The 17,733-nt window shown below is 48.2% G+C and overlaps 1 protein-coding gene across 7 annotated transcripts in view; it reads right to left on the bottom strand.

The window, feature by feature from the left end:
- Positions 1-17,733, bottom strand: part of SPTLC3 (serine palmitoyltransferase long chain base subunit 3) — an 822,967-nt gene that overhangs the window by 586,364 nt on the left and 218,870 nt on the right. For 4 of the 7 annotated variants that reach the window (XM_078649546.1, XM_078649551.1, XM_078649548.1 and 1 more), the window contains exon 2: positions 17,118-17,330. In XM_078649546.1, the coding sequence (XP_078505672.1) occupies positions 17,118-17,330 (213 nt within the window). Of the gene's footprint in view, positions 1-17,117; positions 17,334-17,733 lie in introns of all 7 variants that reach the window. The other 3 variants (XM_078649545.1, XM_078649547.1, XM_078649549.1) reach the window with 1 other exon arrangement.

Genomic DNA, 17,733 nt, shown 5'->3' with positions numbered 1-17,733 from the left:
GGGGGGGATTGGTCTCAGACTTGATGGGGGCTATGCGAGAGACTGCCTCGAGGCTCTAGAGTAAAATAGAGGTCATTTGTGTACTGCGGGGGCTGTGGGCCTCGGTAGGGTCCTCTGGAAGCACTCTGTTACAATGGGACGCTGTTCCTCAGCAGGACATGTGATGGTATCAATGAGGTTAAGCAAAAAGGGGGTCGGATGGGTGCCCCGGTAGCATTCTTGGTCGTACCACTCACCCCTGAGTTTACAGTTTATCGTTTTTAGGGCTACAGGCGCTCTGCTTGTTGGGGATGTCTGGCGCGTTTGGCCGTAGTAGCAGGGTAGCAGGGAGGGGGTTGATGAATGGGGGACGGGGGGGGGGATTGCTCCAGTTCTTATTCTTATTGTTTGTATGTGTATTTTCACATGACTGTTCTGACTCCATTGACACATTCAGTAGGCGGGAGGGAGGGGGGCAAAAGGGAGATTTGGTCTTTACCCACGATCATTGACGTGATCGATGGCTGGGCCACACACGACGCAGACACAACACATTGACATAGTATCCTGGAAGGTTAACGGTCTACAAAACAAATTTAAACGCACTGTGGTGCTCCAATACCTCCGTAGATACGCCCCAGACGTTGTGCTCCTACAGGAGACACACCTGTTGGGAAACCACTGCAAAGCCCTAGACAGATTTGGCTACACCCTGCGTGCCCACTCTGGCTTTACTACGGGTTCCAGGGGTGCGGGATCCTTATCAAAAACTCACTGCCGGTGGTCCTGAGGAGATGCTGGCTAGATCCCCAGGGTCGCTACGCAGCGTTGTCAGCCCAAGGGGAAGGCCGTACGCTGAACCTGTGCTCCTTCTACATTCCCCCAAAGCTCCACACGACTACACTCCCCGATCTTGGTAAGGTGCTGTTAGAGATGCCCACGGGGACACTGATCCTGGCAGGGGACATGAATGATGTGATGGCAGGAGAGTTGGAACGACTGCCGCCTAAATTGGGTGGTGGAGGGGCGCACTTTCTCAGAGACTTCGCGCATGCGCTGGGTCTGGTGGACCTTTGGAGGGCACATAACCCGCAGACAAGACAATACACCCATGTCTCCGTGGCCCATGGCTCAACCTCCAAGATTGACTACATGCTTACACGTAATGATAGCTTGAGCCTCTTTAGGGGCGGACACCACAAGGCCAGAGGGATATCAGACCATTCACCGGTTGGGGTTCAGATGGTGGGTCCTAGGCGAGACCGGAGTGTCCCCCCTCGACTTGATTCCTTCCTATTCAAAGACAGGGATTTCCAGGAGAGGTTTAGGGAACGGGTGGAACATTATTTCGAGGACAATGTAGGGTCCGTGAGCTCCCCCGGGGTGGTCTGGGAAGCATATAAGACAGTGGCCGGGGATTTCGTGCAGGCGGAGGTGGGGAGACGGAGAGAAGAGAAATACGCGCAGGCCGAAAAGTTAGAGTTGGAGCTCCACGAACTGGAGGCTGAGGTGGGATCCACCCAGGAACAGGGGCAGGATAGGCAGCATAGAGCGCGTCTCCTAAGCAAGGAATTGAGGGACCTTACGACGGAACAGGCAGGGTCCCATGCGCTGGCCACCCAGCGGCGGGTATACGACCTGGGTGATTAGGCAAATAAAATGATCACCTGGCTGCAAAAGAAAGATCGAGAGCGCAGCTGGGTGCCGGGTATAGAGCGCGCGGACGGGTCAGTGAGCACTCCAAGCGTGGCGATTGCGGAGGAGTTCGCCTGCTACTACGAGGAGGTCTACCGATCTCATACTACTAAGGGGGAGCAGGAATGTCGCGACTTCCTGGCCCCGGTGCAGCTGCCCCTACTGGAGCCTGCGGATAGGGATATTCTGGATGCTGACATCACGGTCACCGAAGTAGAAGAGGCCATGGGTGATCTGCAGAGGGGTAAGGCCCCGGGTCCCAACGGGTTCCCGGCAGAGACGTTTGGATGTGTGGCAAGCTGCACGGCACTGCACATGTGTACGATGTACCACGAGGCGCGGGAGAATGTGCAGCTTCCGCGAGATCTACGACAAGCAACGATCGTAGTGATCCATAAGGAGGGTAAGCCGAAGGAAGCATGCAGCTCCTACAGACCTATCTCCCTCCTCAACTTCGAGACAAAGGTCCTCGGGAAGATCCTAGCCACGCACCTGGGTGCAGTGATACAAACACTGGACCAGTCGGGCTTTATGCCCCATAGGAGCACGCGCCTCAACCTGCGATGTCTGTTTGGGGTCCTGCAGGCAGTAGCCAAACGACCGGGAGTACCGGCGGCCTTGCTATCTCTCGACGCCCGTATGGCGTTTGACAGCATCGAATGGGGCTATCTATATGCGGTCTTGGAGAAACTAGGATTTGGAGATAATTTCCGCGCATGGGTGAGGCTCCTCTACTCTGCACCGACCGCGAGAGTCTGAGTCAATGGGGCTATGTCGCGTGAATTCCAACTGGGGTGCGGCACGAGGCAGGGCTGTCCTCTTTCTCCGACCCTCTTTGCCCATGCGCTGGAACCCCTGATGCACTGGGTACGTACGGACCCGCGAGTATGGGGGTATAGACCTGGGGGGTGGCTGGGAGGAACGCATATCGTTGTACGCCGACGATATCTTACTGTACGCCCAGAGACCGTCTGAGTCCATCCGAAGGTTAATGGCCATATTATGCGAATTCGGGATCTACTCCGGGTACTGATTCAATTGGAGCAAATCGCTGGGGTACGTACTGGCGGGCCCCCAGCCTCAAGCAACAGAAGATTGTAAGGGCCTAACCTGGCGTACAGAGTTCCGATATCTGGGGCTATGGATCACGCCATCAGACACTGAATTCCTCCGGTTAAATGTGCAGATGCAATTGGATCGTCTACAGTGACGTGATGCACTGGAAGACCCTCCCGATCTCCCTGATGGGCCGCGCCATCTTATTCAAAATGATGGCGCTGCCTCGATTGCTCTATGCGCTGCAGAGCGCGCCCTTCCCGATCCCGGAGCACATATTTAAAACAGTCGAGGCGGAGCAACGCTCCTTATTGTGGAGTGGAGGGCAGCCTAGAATAGCGCTTAAAAAACTGCAGAGAGGGCCGTATGAAGGCGGATTGGCGGTGCCAGACATTCGCCTTTACTACTGGGCGACGCAGTTGGTCACCATAAACGGCTGGGTATTTTCGCCGTTGGAGGAACCAGCATATCGAGTGGACCGCATGGCCCTGGAGAAGATTCATATCTGGCGGCCTTGTACTCTAAATCCAGACGCAGCCAGACCTTGCCCCCTCAGACAGCGCTGGTGATGGAGGTGTGGAAGAGGGCAACGAAATCACTCGGGTGGGATGCAAAACTTACAGCACCGACGCCCTTGTGGAAAGGTGACTTTCTTCGGGAGGTAGTGAAACTGCGAGATTTACGCCAATGGAGTCTGATAGGTATAGATACGCTGGGGGGTGTATGGAAAAAGGGAGAATTGGTGGACTTCATAACTTTACAGAAGGAGTTCCACATGGGCGATGGGGAATTCCTGCACTATCAACAACTCAAACATGCCATGCACACACACTTGAAGCGGGGGGACCGAATACGCTCCACTTGAAGACAGACTATTGCTCGACCCTATGACTGACAAAGCTATCTCCCTCACCTATAAGAAGCTGGTCAATAACCTCCCAGACATCTTGGGCCCACTGAGGGAGAAATGGGAGTCAGACCATGGCCTATTGGAAGATGACGATTGGAATGAGGCCTTGCAATGTCCCAGAGAGGTAGCGATCCGGGCTCGATTCAGGCTGGTACAGCTGCGTATCCTTCATAGGTCCTACACCTCACGGACGCTGCACTACAGGATGGGATTTGCAGCTTCAAAATTCTGTCTACGGGGCTGCGGGGAAGAGGGCTCCTTCCACATCCTTTGGGACTGCCCCAAAATCCGCGCTTACTGGGTCCAACTGCAGGAAATCATGGAAGAAGTGATTGGGGCGGAGGTACCGCTAGAGGCAAGGTGGCATATCTTAGGGGTGACGAGTGATGTTACCTGGCCCAAGGGAGACAAGGTGTGGCTGGCCCTCGCCAGCATGGTGGCCAAGCGAAACATAGCCCGACTTTGGGGGAGCGACTTGGTGCCAACGGTGGAAGGATGGGAGAGGGACCTAGATTGGTGCCAGAGAGCGGAGAAGGTAATCTATGACAGTCAGGGCTGTCCCAAGAAATGGGAAAAGGTATGGCGGGCGTGGAGGCGTTACAGGGGAGACTGGCTGAGCACCCCTGTTGGTTCACCACTGGGTTAACGGGGCCCCGCGTGGAATCCACTCCCGGATACACACCTTTCGCGGGCTCTCGCGAAACCCTACGGTCTGCAAGACCACCCACCCACAAGAGCACAGGGGAATAGCCCTGTAGTGAAGGGTGGGGAGGATGGGGAGGGGGGGTTCTGGGCCAACATGGGGGGAGGATCTGAGTAGAGAGGGTCAGGGAACGCTTTTAGAGAAATTTACATCTTGTACAGGACACGCTAGGAGAGTAAACCACCACAGAACTCCGATCACCTGCATGGAGTAAAAAAAAGTAAACCTTAGTGTTGGGGACCTCGTGAAAGTTAAAAGAGGAAGATTAGTGTGCAAAGGCGAAAGTAAATACTCCACACCTTTGAAGGTTTTTAAAATTTTAAGTAATTCTACTCTGAGTGATGGGAAAGTGTAGCATTCCAAGAGACTAGCATTATTCAGGGAGGGGCATCTGATTATAGTTCGAGAGGGGAAGGTTCCGAGTTACGCGCTAAATTGATTAAATACGATTGGGTGGATGATGTATCGACTAGGATTGGCCCAATCAAGAGTTCCATGTCTGTACCCTTGCTTCAAGGGTGAAATGTGGATGAGGAGGCCTACGGCACGTCCAAGTATGGGGGTTCAAACAATTGTACAAATATGGAAGAAGTCTCTCAGAGGGCAGGAGAAAGACCTCTGTGCCAGAGGTGCTTATACTATGGGCCAAAGCCATAAATAAAGATTTTGGACGATCAATGAGGTTCCGCAGAGATTAAAAATACTTTATTTACGTTGGGGGCAAACATACTAAGAAGGGGTGACCTTTTCAGAGGAACCTTTTCAAAGATTCAGTGATGGCTGAATCGGATGGAAGCCTGGAATGGCAGGGTATTTTTCAGCTCCTCTCCAGAAAATGACTATCATGTCAACAGGTTGGACCGGGAAGCCAGATGTGGAGACAGTTCCAACAAGACATATACATCATTTTGGAAATGACAAGCCAGTTGTTGTACTGAAAGGAATCTTGGTCCCTGGGAAGTAGAGATCATCAACATTTTGCACCGAGACCCCCAATTTGCTGATGAAGTTTTAGTTAATAACACAGTGAACTCTTATTTATCAGCCATTGCAACAGACCATGTTTTTGATGCCAAGAATGTAGTGAGGGTACATCCAATGGGGTGTAAATTGATAAAAGCAATACAACTCTTACTCCCCCCACAACGTAGATATTCACAGCTACAGGATGTTAATTCTATTCTGACTTTGACAGGTTTGAACAGTGAACTTTGATTTATCCCCCAAAACAATGGTCCTCAAATTAAGCATGTTGCATTTATCTCATTTCATGTACCCGAGAGTCAGTTTCTAGGGTTCTCAACCTCGGTGCAGGATATTTGTCCCAAATCGCGGTACTTACACAGTTATAAAAAGAACCAAATGCAGCATTTGCTCGGTCTAATATTCAGATTTTCCTAAGGACCCTACATTATGACCATCTAACAGTTTAAAAACTGTTAATAAGAAAACGAGATTTCAGATGGAATGAATAGAGACAACTTCTGACATCCTTTTGGACGTTTTTTGCTTTGGCTATTGCCCTATCGTAGTTGGGTTGGTATATGGATTATAATGAAAGCTAGCATTAATGTTAACAGCTTGGGTGAGGGGCTGTATATGGTGCTCACTTATGTAAGTGTAGTACCCTGCACTTACCCGCGACCCATATGGTGATTTTAGGGGTTTAGATAGCCATAGAAAGCTCTCCAAGTGGTAGCTAAGGAGAGCAGCCTTCAGGCTTAATCTAGGAGGAGTGCAAAGCAGCTCGGTTTACCAGTATCTAATCTTTTAGATTAGAATTAAATTAAAAAGAACCCCACAGTGTGCTTAAAAAATAGATATTTATTAAAATCTCTCACTAACACGTTACAATATCTCCTACCCGGAGATATGCACAATGAACACAATACTTTGGACATGGAACAGCAAGTAGCACTAATACACAGTGGTCCCCAGGGGGAGACCAGTCCATATATCAAAATAGTGAGTTACGAACCCCGACTTTAGTCGAGACTGGACCCAGGAGATGTAGAAAAATCAGGGACCCAAGGAACTTCCCTCAGGTGAGAGTCTAGGAACCCCATGAAAGTTGGATAAGAAGAGGAAACCCAACTGCATACTCAATACTGATCAGCTGGTACGTTTTGGTTACAGTCTTACCACAGAAGGACGGAAGGGTCAGCTGGAACCTAGAAGTGAGTTTGAGTCGAAGAAAGCCGAAAAGCATAATGGACAGAGTATATGCCATTCAGGGGTGTCCAAGGGGCACGGAAGACGAAGGCCCCTCGAGTTCATGGATGCAGGTAGAAAAAAATGATGAGGAGTTTCAAGCACTGTTACACCGAGTCAGTAGCTCTGCCTGAGCTACCATGACGTTGAAGATGACAGAGTTCATCCGTTCCAACCAACCGAGTCTGCGCTGATAAGTTATAGAGGGGACAGACTGGTTGAAAGAACCTTTTGATGCGTCCAACTCTGTTGGCAAGAGTCGGTTGTGGTAATCGTTGTGGCCACTGGGTGATTAAAGCGATGCAGCGACACAGTGCATAGGGGTTTGGTTATAGGGCGTTCTACAAAGGATGCGGGCCACCATTCGAGGAAAGGGCAGCTCAGGCCTCGAGGGAATGAAGATACACCACCTATGTTGAAGAGCCTTGTGGATTCCATTGGAGTTTAGGTTCGGCAAATCAGTTGATCGTGTCGTGTTGCTGTGCCTGCAGATGCAGGGGAGTAACTCCTTCACTCCAAGGGAGATTACTTTAGATATCCACAGCCCAGGACGGAACCTGTATAGAGCACGGACACTGATGGTTCAGCGGGATTGCAGGATGACGAGGACAGGAGTAGACAGTCTTCTCAGGTGCAGTCTTGGTCCCAAAGTAAAGGACGATGCAATCAGTTCGGCACGGAGACGGGTAAAGAAGAAGTGGTGTTGGATCTGAATCGAATCCCATGACGAATCTAGGGAGGCACCCACAGGTAAGCCCTTTAGTACCCTAAGGTGAGGGTTGGGACGATTTAGGGGTCCCTCCCAGAGGAGGGAATCGGACAGTGGGGAGGATACTTCTATGTACTTTATCCAGCTTCGCTCCAGAGCGGGGAGCCAACGGCTCCCTGGTCTGGTTGGAGTTGGAGTATGCAAGGAGGGCACCAAATGTACCCTCTTTTGTGGCACTGGCAGGCGCCCCCAGCCCGATATACTAAGTCCTGTCAGGGAGGTGGTCACACCTCCCTGTGACAGGAAACCCACTGTCCTACCTTCCCCTGCTTGGGCTCGGCCCAGCAGCAGGAGGGCAGAATCAGGTCTGTGGTCGGAAGCAGCCCTAGGTTGCTGTCAGGCTCAGTAAGGTCGGTACCGGGAGCATGTAGGGCCTCCTGGAGGGGCCCTACCATGGATAGAATCATACCTCCAACACCGGATACGTGTTGGGGTATGATTCCAACATTTTTTATACCAAACATGCCCAGGTTCATTCCAGCCAGATTAGAGATAGTCAAGTGGGGGTAACCATGAAAGCAGATCCTACTTTCCAACAGGGAGTACTCTGTTGGAGGAGATAAAATGTCAAAGTTTTTCTCTTCGACACAAGGTTAGAAGATATTTCAGAACACTGGAAAGTTGAGCGCTCCACTGAAGACAATGGGGCGGCTCAGGGCTTATAATGGCTGGTGTAAGCCTGGAGCTCCAACATTCCAAGGTTTGTCTTCATGTTTCTACCTTTTTAATTTAGACCATTCTACCCTTAGTGGATGGAATGTTCTAATAGCCTTAAAGCCCTTCTGTCTCAGACTATACCGGTTGTTAAAGGCCCTCTCCCTTTTAGAAGGTCTGACCTGCGTGTCTCTGGCCCATTACTGGAGTTTAGGGCCTTTAACAACCGTATAGTCCTCGACAGCGGGCTATAAAGCTACAACATAGTTTTGTAGCCCACTGAAGCGGGCTATACCGGCCATTAAAGGCTCACTCCCGTGTTAAAGGCCCGAGCCGATGGCAAGGTCCTTTAACAAGGGAGCGATCCTTTAAGGGCCGGTATAGCCAAGAAACTGCAGGCTATAAAGTTATTAGAACATTCTGCTCCATGAGGGCAGAATGTTCTAATTCAAACACAAATAGGCCTCTCGGAACCCAAGGGGGTTAAAATCCCCCTTAGGCTCGGATGTCTCCGAGTCACAGCTCTTGCTGAGAATGTTCTACAGCTAACAGCGCATATAGTGCCACAGCTGTTAGCTGTTGAACATTTGCAGCAACAGCTGTGAAAGGGGGCTGAAGTCAGCCCCTAGTTCTCCCCGGCTGGGCTGAACTGCTTTTTGTAGTTCAGCCAAGCCAGGGAGACCCAGGAGCTGAGTAGCATTCTCCCTTCCCTCCTTCTGAAGCTCTAGTGACACTAAGCTACAGGAGGAGGGAAGGGTGAAGGCTGCGTGTGACCTCCAGCACAGCCTGTGCTTTTCACTTTCATCTACCGAAATAATATATTTTCGAGAGGCAGGGGAAGGAGAAAGCAAATCCTGTGTATAAGGACATTAATATGTTGAGAGTAGTGGGCCTATACCAGTTCATATAGGCCCTGCTGCTCCATAGTCTTAAACGGAGCTCTCAACATTCCATTGTTCTAATAAACTGTGGGGACTTAACAGAATCTACATTTTATTTTAAAATTGTGATTAATACAGCATCATCGGTGAGGCATAACCTTTATACAGGCAAAATCACTGCCACTGGTCCTGGTTTAAATATAACAACTTCTAGCTTTTGTGACCAACAGTTTTGATTCTATTAAGGACACAGAAGCATTGATTATTCCTGTTGAAACTTAATCTCATTATGTGGATAACAACAACTCAGTCTCCCTGTTTTTGCATATATTGTTATAATATCAATGTATGCCTTATTTGGATATGGAAATACAACCACTGGAGAAGTACATTTTTAATATGAGAGTCTTTATGCATAGAACAAGAAAACAAGAATGGAACTCCGATGAAGGGCTAAAATAAATAAGAAAGCTCTTTCTCCACAAAGAGGCGAATATGGAGGAGACCTAGGATGATATAAATTTATTGAGTCTCTGACTAGTTGTTGTTCCATGTGATTTGTTTCATGGGATTTCTAGTCCAATTACTTTATCGCATGATATTTTAAGATCCTTTTATTTCTTCTTCTTCTGTTGGTCAATTTTTATCACGTTTCAAGGATAATGTTGATCACAGAACAGTATATCTTTCCTCAAGGTCCTCTGCACCACTAAAGGGCAAACCAGTCCTAAGTCAGACAGACAGTGAAAATACAATGAGGTCCTTTGTGGAATGAGGTCAAGGCTGCACAAACAAAAACAGACCTCATTACAGCGAGATCTGTAGGACTAGATCTTGCTATTAGAAATTCATTTATCACTTGAGCAAAATAAAAAGGCTGAGACCTTTTTGGAAGAGCATGAATAAGTGCTTGAGAGAGAGAATAGCAAGGAAACTTTTTTTCAGACTGTTAAGACCAGAAATAAATGTATTCACAAAACTCGGAATGACAATGCGCTGCTTCCAGGTACAGAGCAGTACTTTCTGAACAAGCATTTGCAATGCAATAGGTCTCGCATTAGCAAAGTTTGAGCTATTGGTATTGTAAATGACAAATTATTTATTTATGTGTTGGTTTTGAAAATAGCGAAATTAATAGCTTTGTCATTTACAATGCCAATAGTTTTAACTTTTGCAAAGGTGACACCTATAGCATTTGTAATGCAATATGTGTTGTATTTACGTGACTTAGATGTATTGATATTACAAATAACAATGGCTTTTAATTTTTTTAAATAATTAATGCTTAAATAAAAGTTCTTGTAATTTATAATGGCAATAGCTTAAACTATTGTAAATACCATTTGTGAAGATTATGTGGTGTATTTTATTGTGACGAAAATCCAAGAACAGAAGTGAAATATAAAAAAAAATTGTGACATTTGTATTTATATTTGTTAGATAGATAGATAGATAGATAGAGTGAGTGAGGGCGATAGATAGAGTGAGGGCGATAGATAGAGTGAGGGCGATAGATAGAGTGAGGGCGATAGATAGAGTGAGGGCGATAGATAGAGTGAGGGCGATAGATAGACAGAGTGAGGGCGATAGATAGACAGAGTGAGGGCGATAGATAGACAGAGTGAGGGCGATAGATAGACAGAGTGAGGGCGATAGATAGACAGAGTGAGGGCGATAGATAGACAGAGTGAGGGCGATAGATAGACAGAGTGAGGGCGATAGATAGACAGAGTGAGGGCGATAGATAGACAGAGTGAGGGCGATAGATAGACAGAGTGAGGGCGATAGATAGACAGAGTGAGGGCGATAGATAGACAGAGTGAGGGCGATAGATAGACAGAGTGAGGGCGATAGATAGACAGAGTGAGGGCGATAGATAGACAGAGTGAGGGCGATAGATAGACAGAGTGAGGGCGATAGATAGACAGAGTGAGGGCGATAGACAGAGTGAGGGCGATAGACAGAGTGAGGGCGATAGACAGAGTGAGGGCGATAGACAGAGTGAGGGCGATAGACAGAGTGAGGGCGATAGACAGAGTGAGGGCGATAGACAGAGTGAGGGCGATAGACAGAGTGAGGGCGATAGACAGAGTGAGGGCGATAGACAGAGTGAGGGCGATAGACAGAGTGAGGGCGATAGACAGAGTGAGGGCGATAGACAGAGTGAGGGCGATAGACAGAGTGAGGGCGATAGACAGAGTGAGGGCGATAGACAGAGTGAGGGCGATAGACAGAGTGAGGGCGATAGACAGAGTGAGGGCGATAGACAGAGTGAGGGCGATAGACAGAGTGAGGGCGATAGACAGAGTGAGGGCGATAGACAGAGTGAGGGCGATAGATAGAGTGAGGGCGATAGACAGAGTGAGGGCGATAGATAGAGTGAGGGCGATAGACAGAGTGAGGGCGATAGACAGAGTGAGGGCGATAGACAGAGTGAGGGCGATAGACAGAGTGAGGGCGATAGACAGAGTGAGGGCGATAGACAGAGTGAGGGCGATAGACAGAGTGAGGGCGATAGACAGAGTGAGGGCGATAGATAGAGTGAGGGCGATAGATAGAGTGAGGGCGATGAGTGAGGGCGATAGATAGACAGAGTGAGGGCGATAGATAGACAGAGTGAGGGCGATAGATAGACAGAGTGAGGGCGATAGATAGACAGAGTGAGGGCGATAGATAGACAGAGTGAGGGCGATAGACAGTGTGAGGGCGATGGGCGATGAGTGAGGGCGATAGATAGAGTGAGGGCGATAGATAGAGTGAGGGCGATAGACAGAGTGAGGGCGATAGACAGAGTGAGGGCGATAGACAGAGTGAGGGCGATGGGCGATGAGTGAGGGCGATAGACAGAGTGAGGGCGATGGGCGATGAGTGAGGGCGATAGATAGAGTGAGGGCGATGAGTGAGGGCGATAGATAGACAGAGTGAGGGCGATAGATAGAGTGAGGGCGATGAGTGAGGGCGATAGATAGACAGAGTGAGGGCGATAGATAGACAGAGTGAGGGCGATAGATAGACAGAGTGAGGGCGATAGATAGACAGAGTGAGGGCGATAGATAGACAGAGTGAGGGCGATAGATAGACAGAGTGAGGGCGATAGATAGACAGAGTGAGGGCGATAGATAGACAGAGTGAGGGCGATAGATAGACAGAGTGAGGGCGATAGATAGACAGAGTGAGGGCGATAGATAGACAGAGTGAGGGCGATAGATAGACAGAGTGAGGGCGATAGATAGACAGAGTGAGGGCGATAGATAGACAGAGTGAGGGCGATAGATAGACAGAGTGAGGGCGATAGATAGACAGAGTGAGGGCGATAGATAGACAGAGTGAGGGCGATAGACAGAGTGAGGGCGATAGACAGAGTGAGGGCGATAGACAGAGTGAGGGCGATAGACAGAGTGAGGGCGATAGACAGAGTGAGGGCGATAGACAGAGTGAGGGCGATAGACAGAGTGAGGGCGATAGACAGAGTGAGGGCGATAGACAGAGTGAGGGCGATAGACAGAGTGAGGGCGATAGACAGAGTGAGGGCGATAGACAGAGTGAGGGCGATAGACAGAGTGAGGGCGATAGATAGAGTGAGGGCGATAGATAGAGTGAGGGCGATAGATAGAGTGAGGGCGATAGATAGAGTGAGGGCGATAGATAGAGTGAGGGCGATAGATAGAGTGAGGGCGATAGATAGAGTGAGGGCGATAGATAGAGTGAGGGCGATAGATAGAGTGAGGGCGATAGATAGAGTGAGGGCGATAGATAGATAGATAGAGTGAGGGCGATAGATAGACATAGTGAGGGCGATAGATAGACATAGTGAGGGCGATAGATAGACATAGTGAGGGCGATAGATAGACATAGTGAGGGCGATAGATAGACATAGTGAGGGCGATAGATAGACATAGTGAGGGCGATAGATAGACATAGTGAGGGCGATAGATAGACATAGTGAGGGCGATAGATAGATCGATAGATCGATAAATAGATAGTTAATTACATAGTGAGATCACATCCTCTTGATGACATAGTATTCCGGCTCCATGCTTTTCTGCTTTATCGAGACCCCCTCACATACTTATGTGCCTTCCCAAAATGTTCTCTAAACGATCTCTGAGAAGGTGACATCTCTGCTTTAAGCACATGTTCTATTGTACCAATATTTGGAGCAATGTTATTTGGGGCACAGCAATGAAAAATATACCAAAAAAGTTTAATATCCAGAAGAGGAACAGTGTCCTGCAGACGGCCTTTTGGGAGGCATGCTTGGTTGCTGAGCGGAGAGAGCGAGACGGATGAACCTATTGTAATTGAGGTTATCCAAGGAGGTCGGGATGTTTCCAACAAAGCAGGGAGTGGCACGGCTGAAATGTATGTCAGACAGCCCCCTTCCTGGGTGTAAGTTGGTCTGCCATGCACGACGAACATAAAGTCTAAAATCTGTCCTCGTTTCTTCAACCAACACTGAAGAGCATCCCCGCGTGGCTGCTGGGATCGAAGACAGGGAACGGCTGAAGGCAATGTCCAATGTACTTAGACAATATGTGCGCAAGGTCACACAACAAAAGCATGCCCTCTAAATCCCCTATTGGCGGTTCTCGCTCGGGGTGAGAAGTATCGTTTCGGGATGGTCTTCAGAGCTAACGACTCTATGCCTCGCGGGCCCCCCAGAGCATCGGGCATTTATTTCATTGCTGTTGAAAATAGATATTTATTAATATAAGTCATGTGAAGGTTTTGTAAAACACCCAGTGTCACCTTCCCGTTAACTTCAGTAAGAAGTGAAGGAACTCCGTTCCTGGTCACTAGTACCTCCGAGTGATGACGTCATTTCCGCTGACCTTTGTACCTGGGCTTCGATGACATGCACAGCTCACGGTTCGCAAGGCAGGGGGAGCACTGGGTCTTGCATGGTGGGAGGGGAAATAACTATCAAAGGGCGCGCCCTAAACAGACTCATTGAAAATCAGAGGTATCTGATGCATCCAGTACTTAACAAGAAGCTTGCACAAAAGCGCGGCCCCCTCGTTGACACAACACTGCTCGCGTGCCTGTGCGCGGTGGCATAGTGCTAACTAAGCCTTGTACAGAAATGGTGCAATAGAAGGGGATGTCTTCGGCGTTGCGCAGTTTTTTGCCCACCACTAATGCAGCGCTGCAGATTTTCATGCAGCTCTGGGTGCACGTTAGTAACCCTGGGGCAACGTTGCCGGAATCATTAGACATTACGGGCTGTTTAGGCCTCAAGTGGGCAAAGAAGGCCTTGAGCACTGACACGAACATGGCGTCCGATAGCGCCTCGCCACCGACTTTTACACAACCGGCTGTGAGCTACTAACTTCTGTGCACGAGTTTCACCATTGAGGTTACCTATTAACACTCCTGAAGTGCAGCCTGTGCACAAAAAAACAGATGCAAGACAGTGCCAGATGTGTGCCTGACCCCTTAACACAGTGGCACTTCCTGCCCCAGACACTGTTGCAGAATATCCCATGCCCATATAAGGCTCCATAGGTAATCTAGCTCTCTTTAGATAAGGTGCGATCGTCGAAATATTTACATGAAAGAGCAAGCAGGCTTTGGCTTCCTTAACCCAAAGTGAAAGTGGAAAGTGAAAGAGGGCGTCGCCAGCAATGTTGAGCCTGGGGACAGACTACCTTTGTGTCCAAACGAGCACCACTCATGCATAGCTGCCAAGGTTTCAGATTGCCATGTGTGACATTTTAATAATTTCAGACCTACCGGTCACCCGCCTGAGACCATCTGACCAGACAGAAAAGCATCGCGGCACCCGTGCTCCACATCCGGGCCGGGGAGGAGACGGGGGTGGGGCGCGAGGGCTGCTCACGCATGCGCTGTCCGTGGATCTGCGGCTCGTGCCCCCATCTGGGCAGGGGAGGAGACTGGGTGGGGGCCGAGGGCTGCTCGCACATGCGCTGTCCCTGGATCTGCGGCTCGTGCCCAGTGGCGGCGCGGCAGACTTTAAATGCCGCCGTAGTTTACGGAATGCTGCGCGACTCATGCGGCCTAGGGAGGGGGCTGCCAAAGCACCCAAAGAAAAAATAGCAGAAGTCCAGCGGGGTGCCTTTGTGAATGCCGCACGGCCAAAGCAGGATTTTCAGGCGGGGCTCCTGTGATCAATACGGAGCCCCGCGTGGTGCTGCAGTATGCCGATGAAGACTGGTAAGTGGGGTATGCTGTACATTTAAAGCAAGACTTACATGCTGAATGCTGTGTTTACATGTGCACTTAGTGTAAGTGCCAATGGCGTCTCAAAAGTGAAACTCCATGCTTTTGCCTGGGAGCGGGACTGAAGATGTGCGTGTGCCTAAACGTGCGCGTTCACAGACCCCAATCTGCTCGGGCACCGGCCTGTACCACTTGGGAGGCAAGACAATCACAATAAGTCTCGCTGGCGACAACGCTTTCGCGCTGCAACTCCAGGCGAGACCTAAAAATGAGGTTTTGTTCTGATGTGGAATTTCAAAGGACAAAGCAGAGGAGAATTACAGTGATACCTATGGATATGTATGATCTGAACTTCCTTGCGTGCAAGGTTGCATTTCTAGCAATTATTGTCTCTAAATATCTTTAGATCCTTAAGTGTTTTTTGTGGACCAATTATACAGCCAGAACAGACTTCCATTCTGCTGTGAGAAATGTGGTGACACGCAAATCTAGGCCATGTCAAGTCACTCACTCCAACAACAGGGCTCCAACTTACTAGGAGTCATACTTTTCTGTGACGGTGTTGTTTTCTAACTTGTTAACTTGGCCTCTGACTGCAGCAAGTTAAACAAGTATTGGCGAAGCCAATAGGTAACTACAATCCGAGAGCTGAACTCGGATATTTGAAAGCGCTTGCAGACACGATAATGGAGAAAAAGGTGTTGGGGAAAAAATATTTGGGCATGCGCACACATTTTAATTGTGGAACCAAGGATTTATCCAGGTTTTCTGGTTTCACTTTATACACCTCAGCAAGGAAATGAGTATTTGACTTTCCTTATGTTAAGTCTTTGTTTTGACCTGTTCCTTCACTTTGCTATATATTTTTTTTTAATACACAAACTTGACTGAAGGCCGAGCCCTGCACACAAGCACTAGTTACTTTACACAAGCATTGTTTAAAGGCCTGAGGATATAAGGCTTCCACAGCTGCCACTTGGCATAGCCAATTCCCAGGCAAGTGCCTAGCCCCCACAGCAGACCTGTTTTTGACTGCTTGAGCCGTATTGTGCTCCGTTGCAACTCATATACCAGAAGCCTGCAATTATCTTTAAATAAGATGGGCACGGTGGGTGAAGTGAAAGAGTGAAAATGAAACGAAAGTCAAAAAAAAATCATAAATAAGGACATGTGGGTGGTGCCTGGCTTGATAAACATGCCTCATGAAACATGATTTTAAAAGCCTAAGGCCTCAGCAAAACATTTGCATTTGTTAATTTAGGATATCTTTTTCCGTTTAATTTTTCTAATTTTTTATAATGAAACACCATGAGCAAGTTACAAAATTGCACAGAAATGGCGTGAGGGCGGGTAAGGATGTGAATAAATAAAGCGGATCTGCTTTTAATAATTAAACACCATTAGCAAGTTACAAAATGGTACAGAAACGGTGCGAGGGTGGATGAGGAGGTGAGAAATATAGCCAATCTATGAAGAAAAAGAAGCAATAGGGTTAGAGGCGGTGGGTGGAGACAGAGTGAAAACACCAGCACTTGTGTGAAGCATTCAAGACAAAGAAAAAAGTAGCTCCTAAAACAGGAGCGGTGAATGGACACAAGTACTTGGTCCATGCTCTCGAGGAGTGCCAAGCACAGGAAGAGGCATGGCGCATGCATGCCATAGACAAACGGGAATGAAGGATATGAGAGCAACGTTGGAGCAAACAAATGGTAAGCCCATGGTTGGACTGAAGGCCTGTGAATTGTAAACGAGACCGTGCATGCGCTGTTTAGCCGAGACCTAAAAAGGGAATACAGGCATGCAGCTAGAAGTTAACTTTTTGGCTGGTCTTACTATTCCATCATGGCCTGGTCTTCCATCATAATTCATGTTTATTCTGTACAAATCTTAAAAAATGTAATGTGTTTTTTCCTTTCCACACCAGCAGTCTCTTCCATGTCTCCAGATGCAGACAATGACAAATGTACAAAATTTCGAACCTCTTCTTTAAAACATCCCACCAATCAAGCAGTACCTGAGGGATTATAATTGAAATTACTTTTTATAAAGGAACCGGTCACTAACTACAGGCATACTCACTTTTTGTTCTTTGCGTTCTGCAGCCATGTGACATTTTTCAAGCCCCCAGGCTCTCATAAAATCTCTTAGATAACCAAACAGCGTCACCAATCCAAATCCCATATACGTAAAAACAGCAATGTACATCGGTGCTTGCTCGAAGGTTTCGTTAAACGGCTTATTGTAGATGCTTCCATTTTCTGTACCATTCGGTATCCCATTGGCTGTTCCATTCTGCTGGCAAAACAACAAAAAAATCTGTAAATATTCAGCTACAAAACAGTGGGGCACTATTACTTCCAAATGTATGTTTGATACTTCCAAATGTATGTTTGATACAACAGGAACGAGGTATACAGGCGAAAACTGTATTATGAATGTGAATGGAACAAGAGGTTATGTGGGATAGGTAGGCAAGTCTGATTGGGAAAACATTTTTGACTCCTGGGACAAATATGCTTAGAACGAAGTTTCTCAAATGAAACAGGGAAAGTATCAGATAGAGTTAGAAACGAACAAACCAGAATCACAGAAGGTGAGAAAAGAAACGAATAGTAGCAAAAAAAGGAGGAATGCATACACAAGGAGTCAAAGGAAGAACCAGAAACAAATAAAATAACCAAATAGCATAACATAA

The sequence above is a fragment of the Lissotriton helveticus genome, chromosome 6, assembly GCF_964261635.1.
Source record: "Lissotriton helveticus chromosome 6, aLisHel1.1, whole genome shotgun sequence".
NCBI lineage: Eukaryota > Metazoa > Chordata > Amphibia > Caudata > Salamandridae > Lissotriton > Lissotriton helveticus.
The sequence above is the reverse complement of the archived record's forward strand: the minus strand, read 5'-3'. Positions and strand labels throughout refer to the sequence as shown.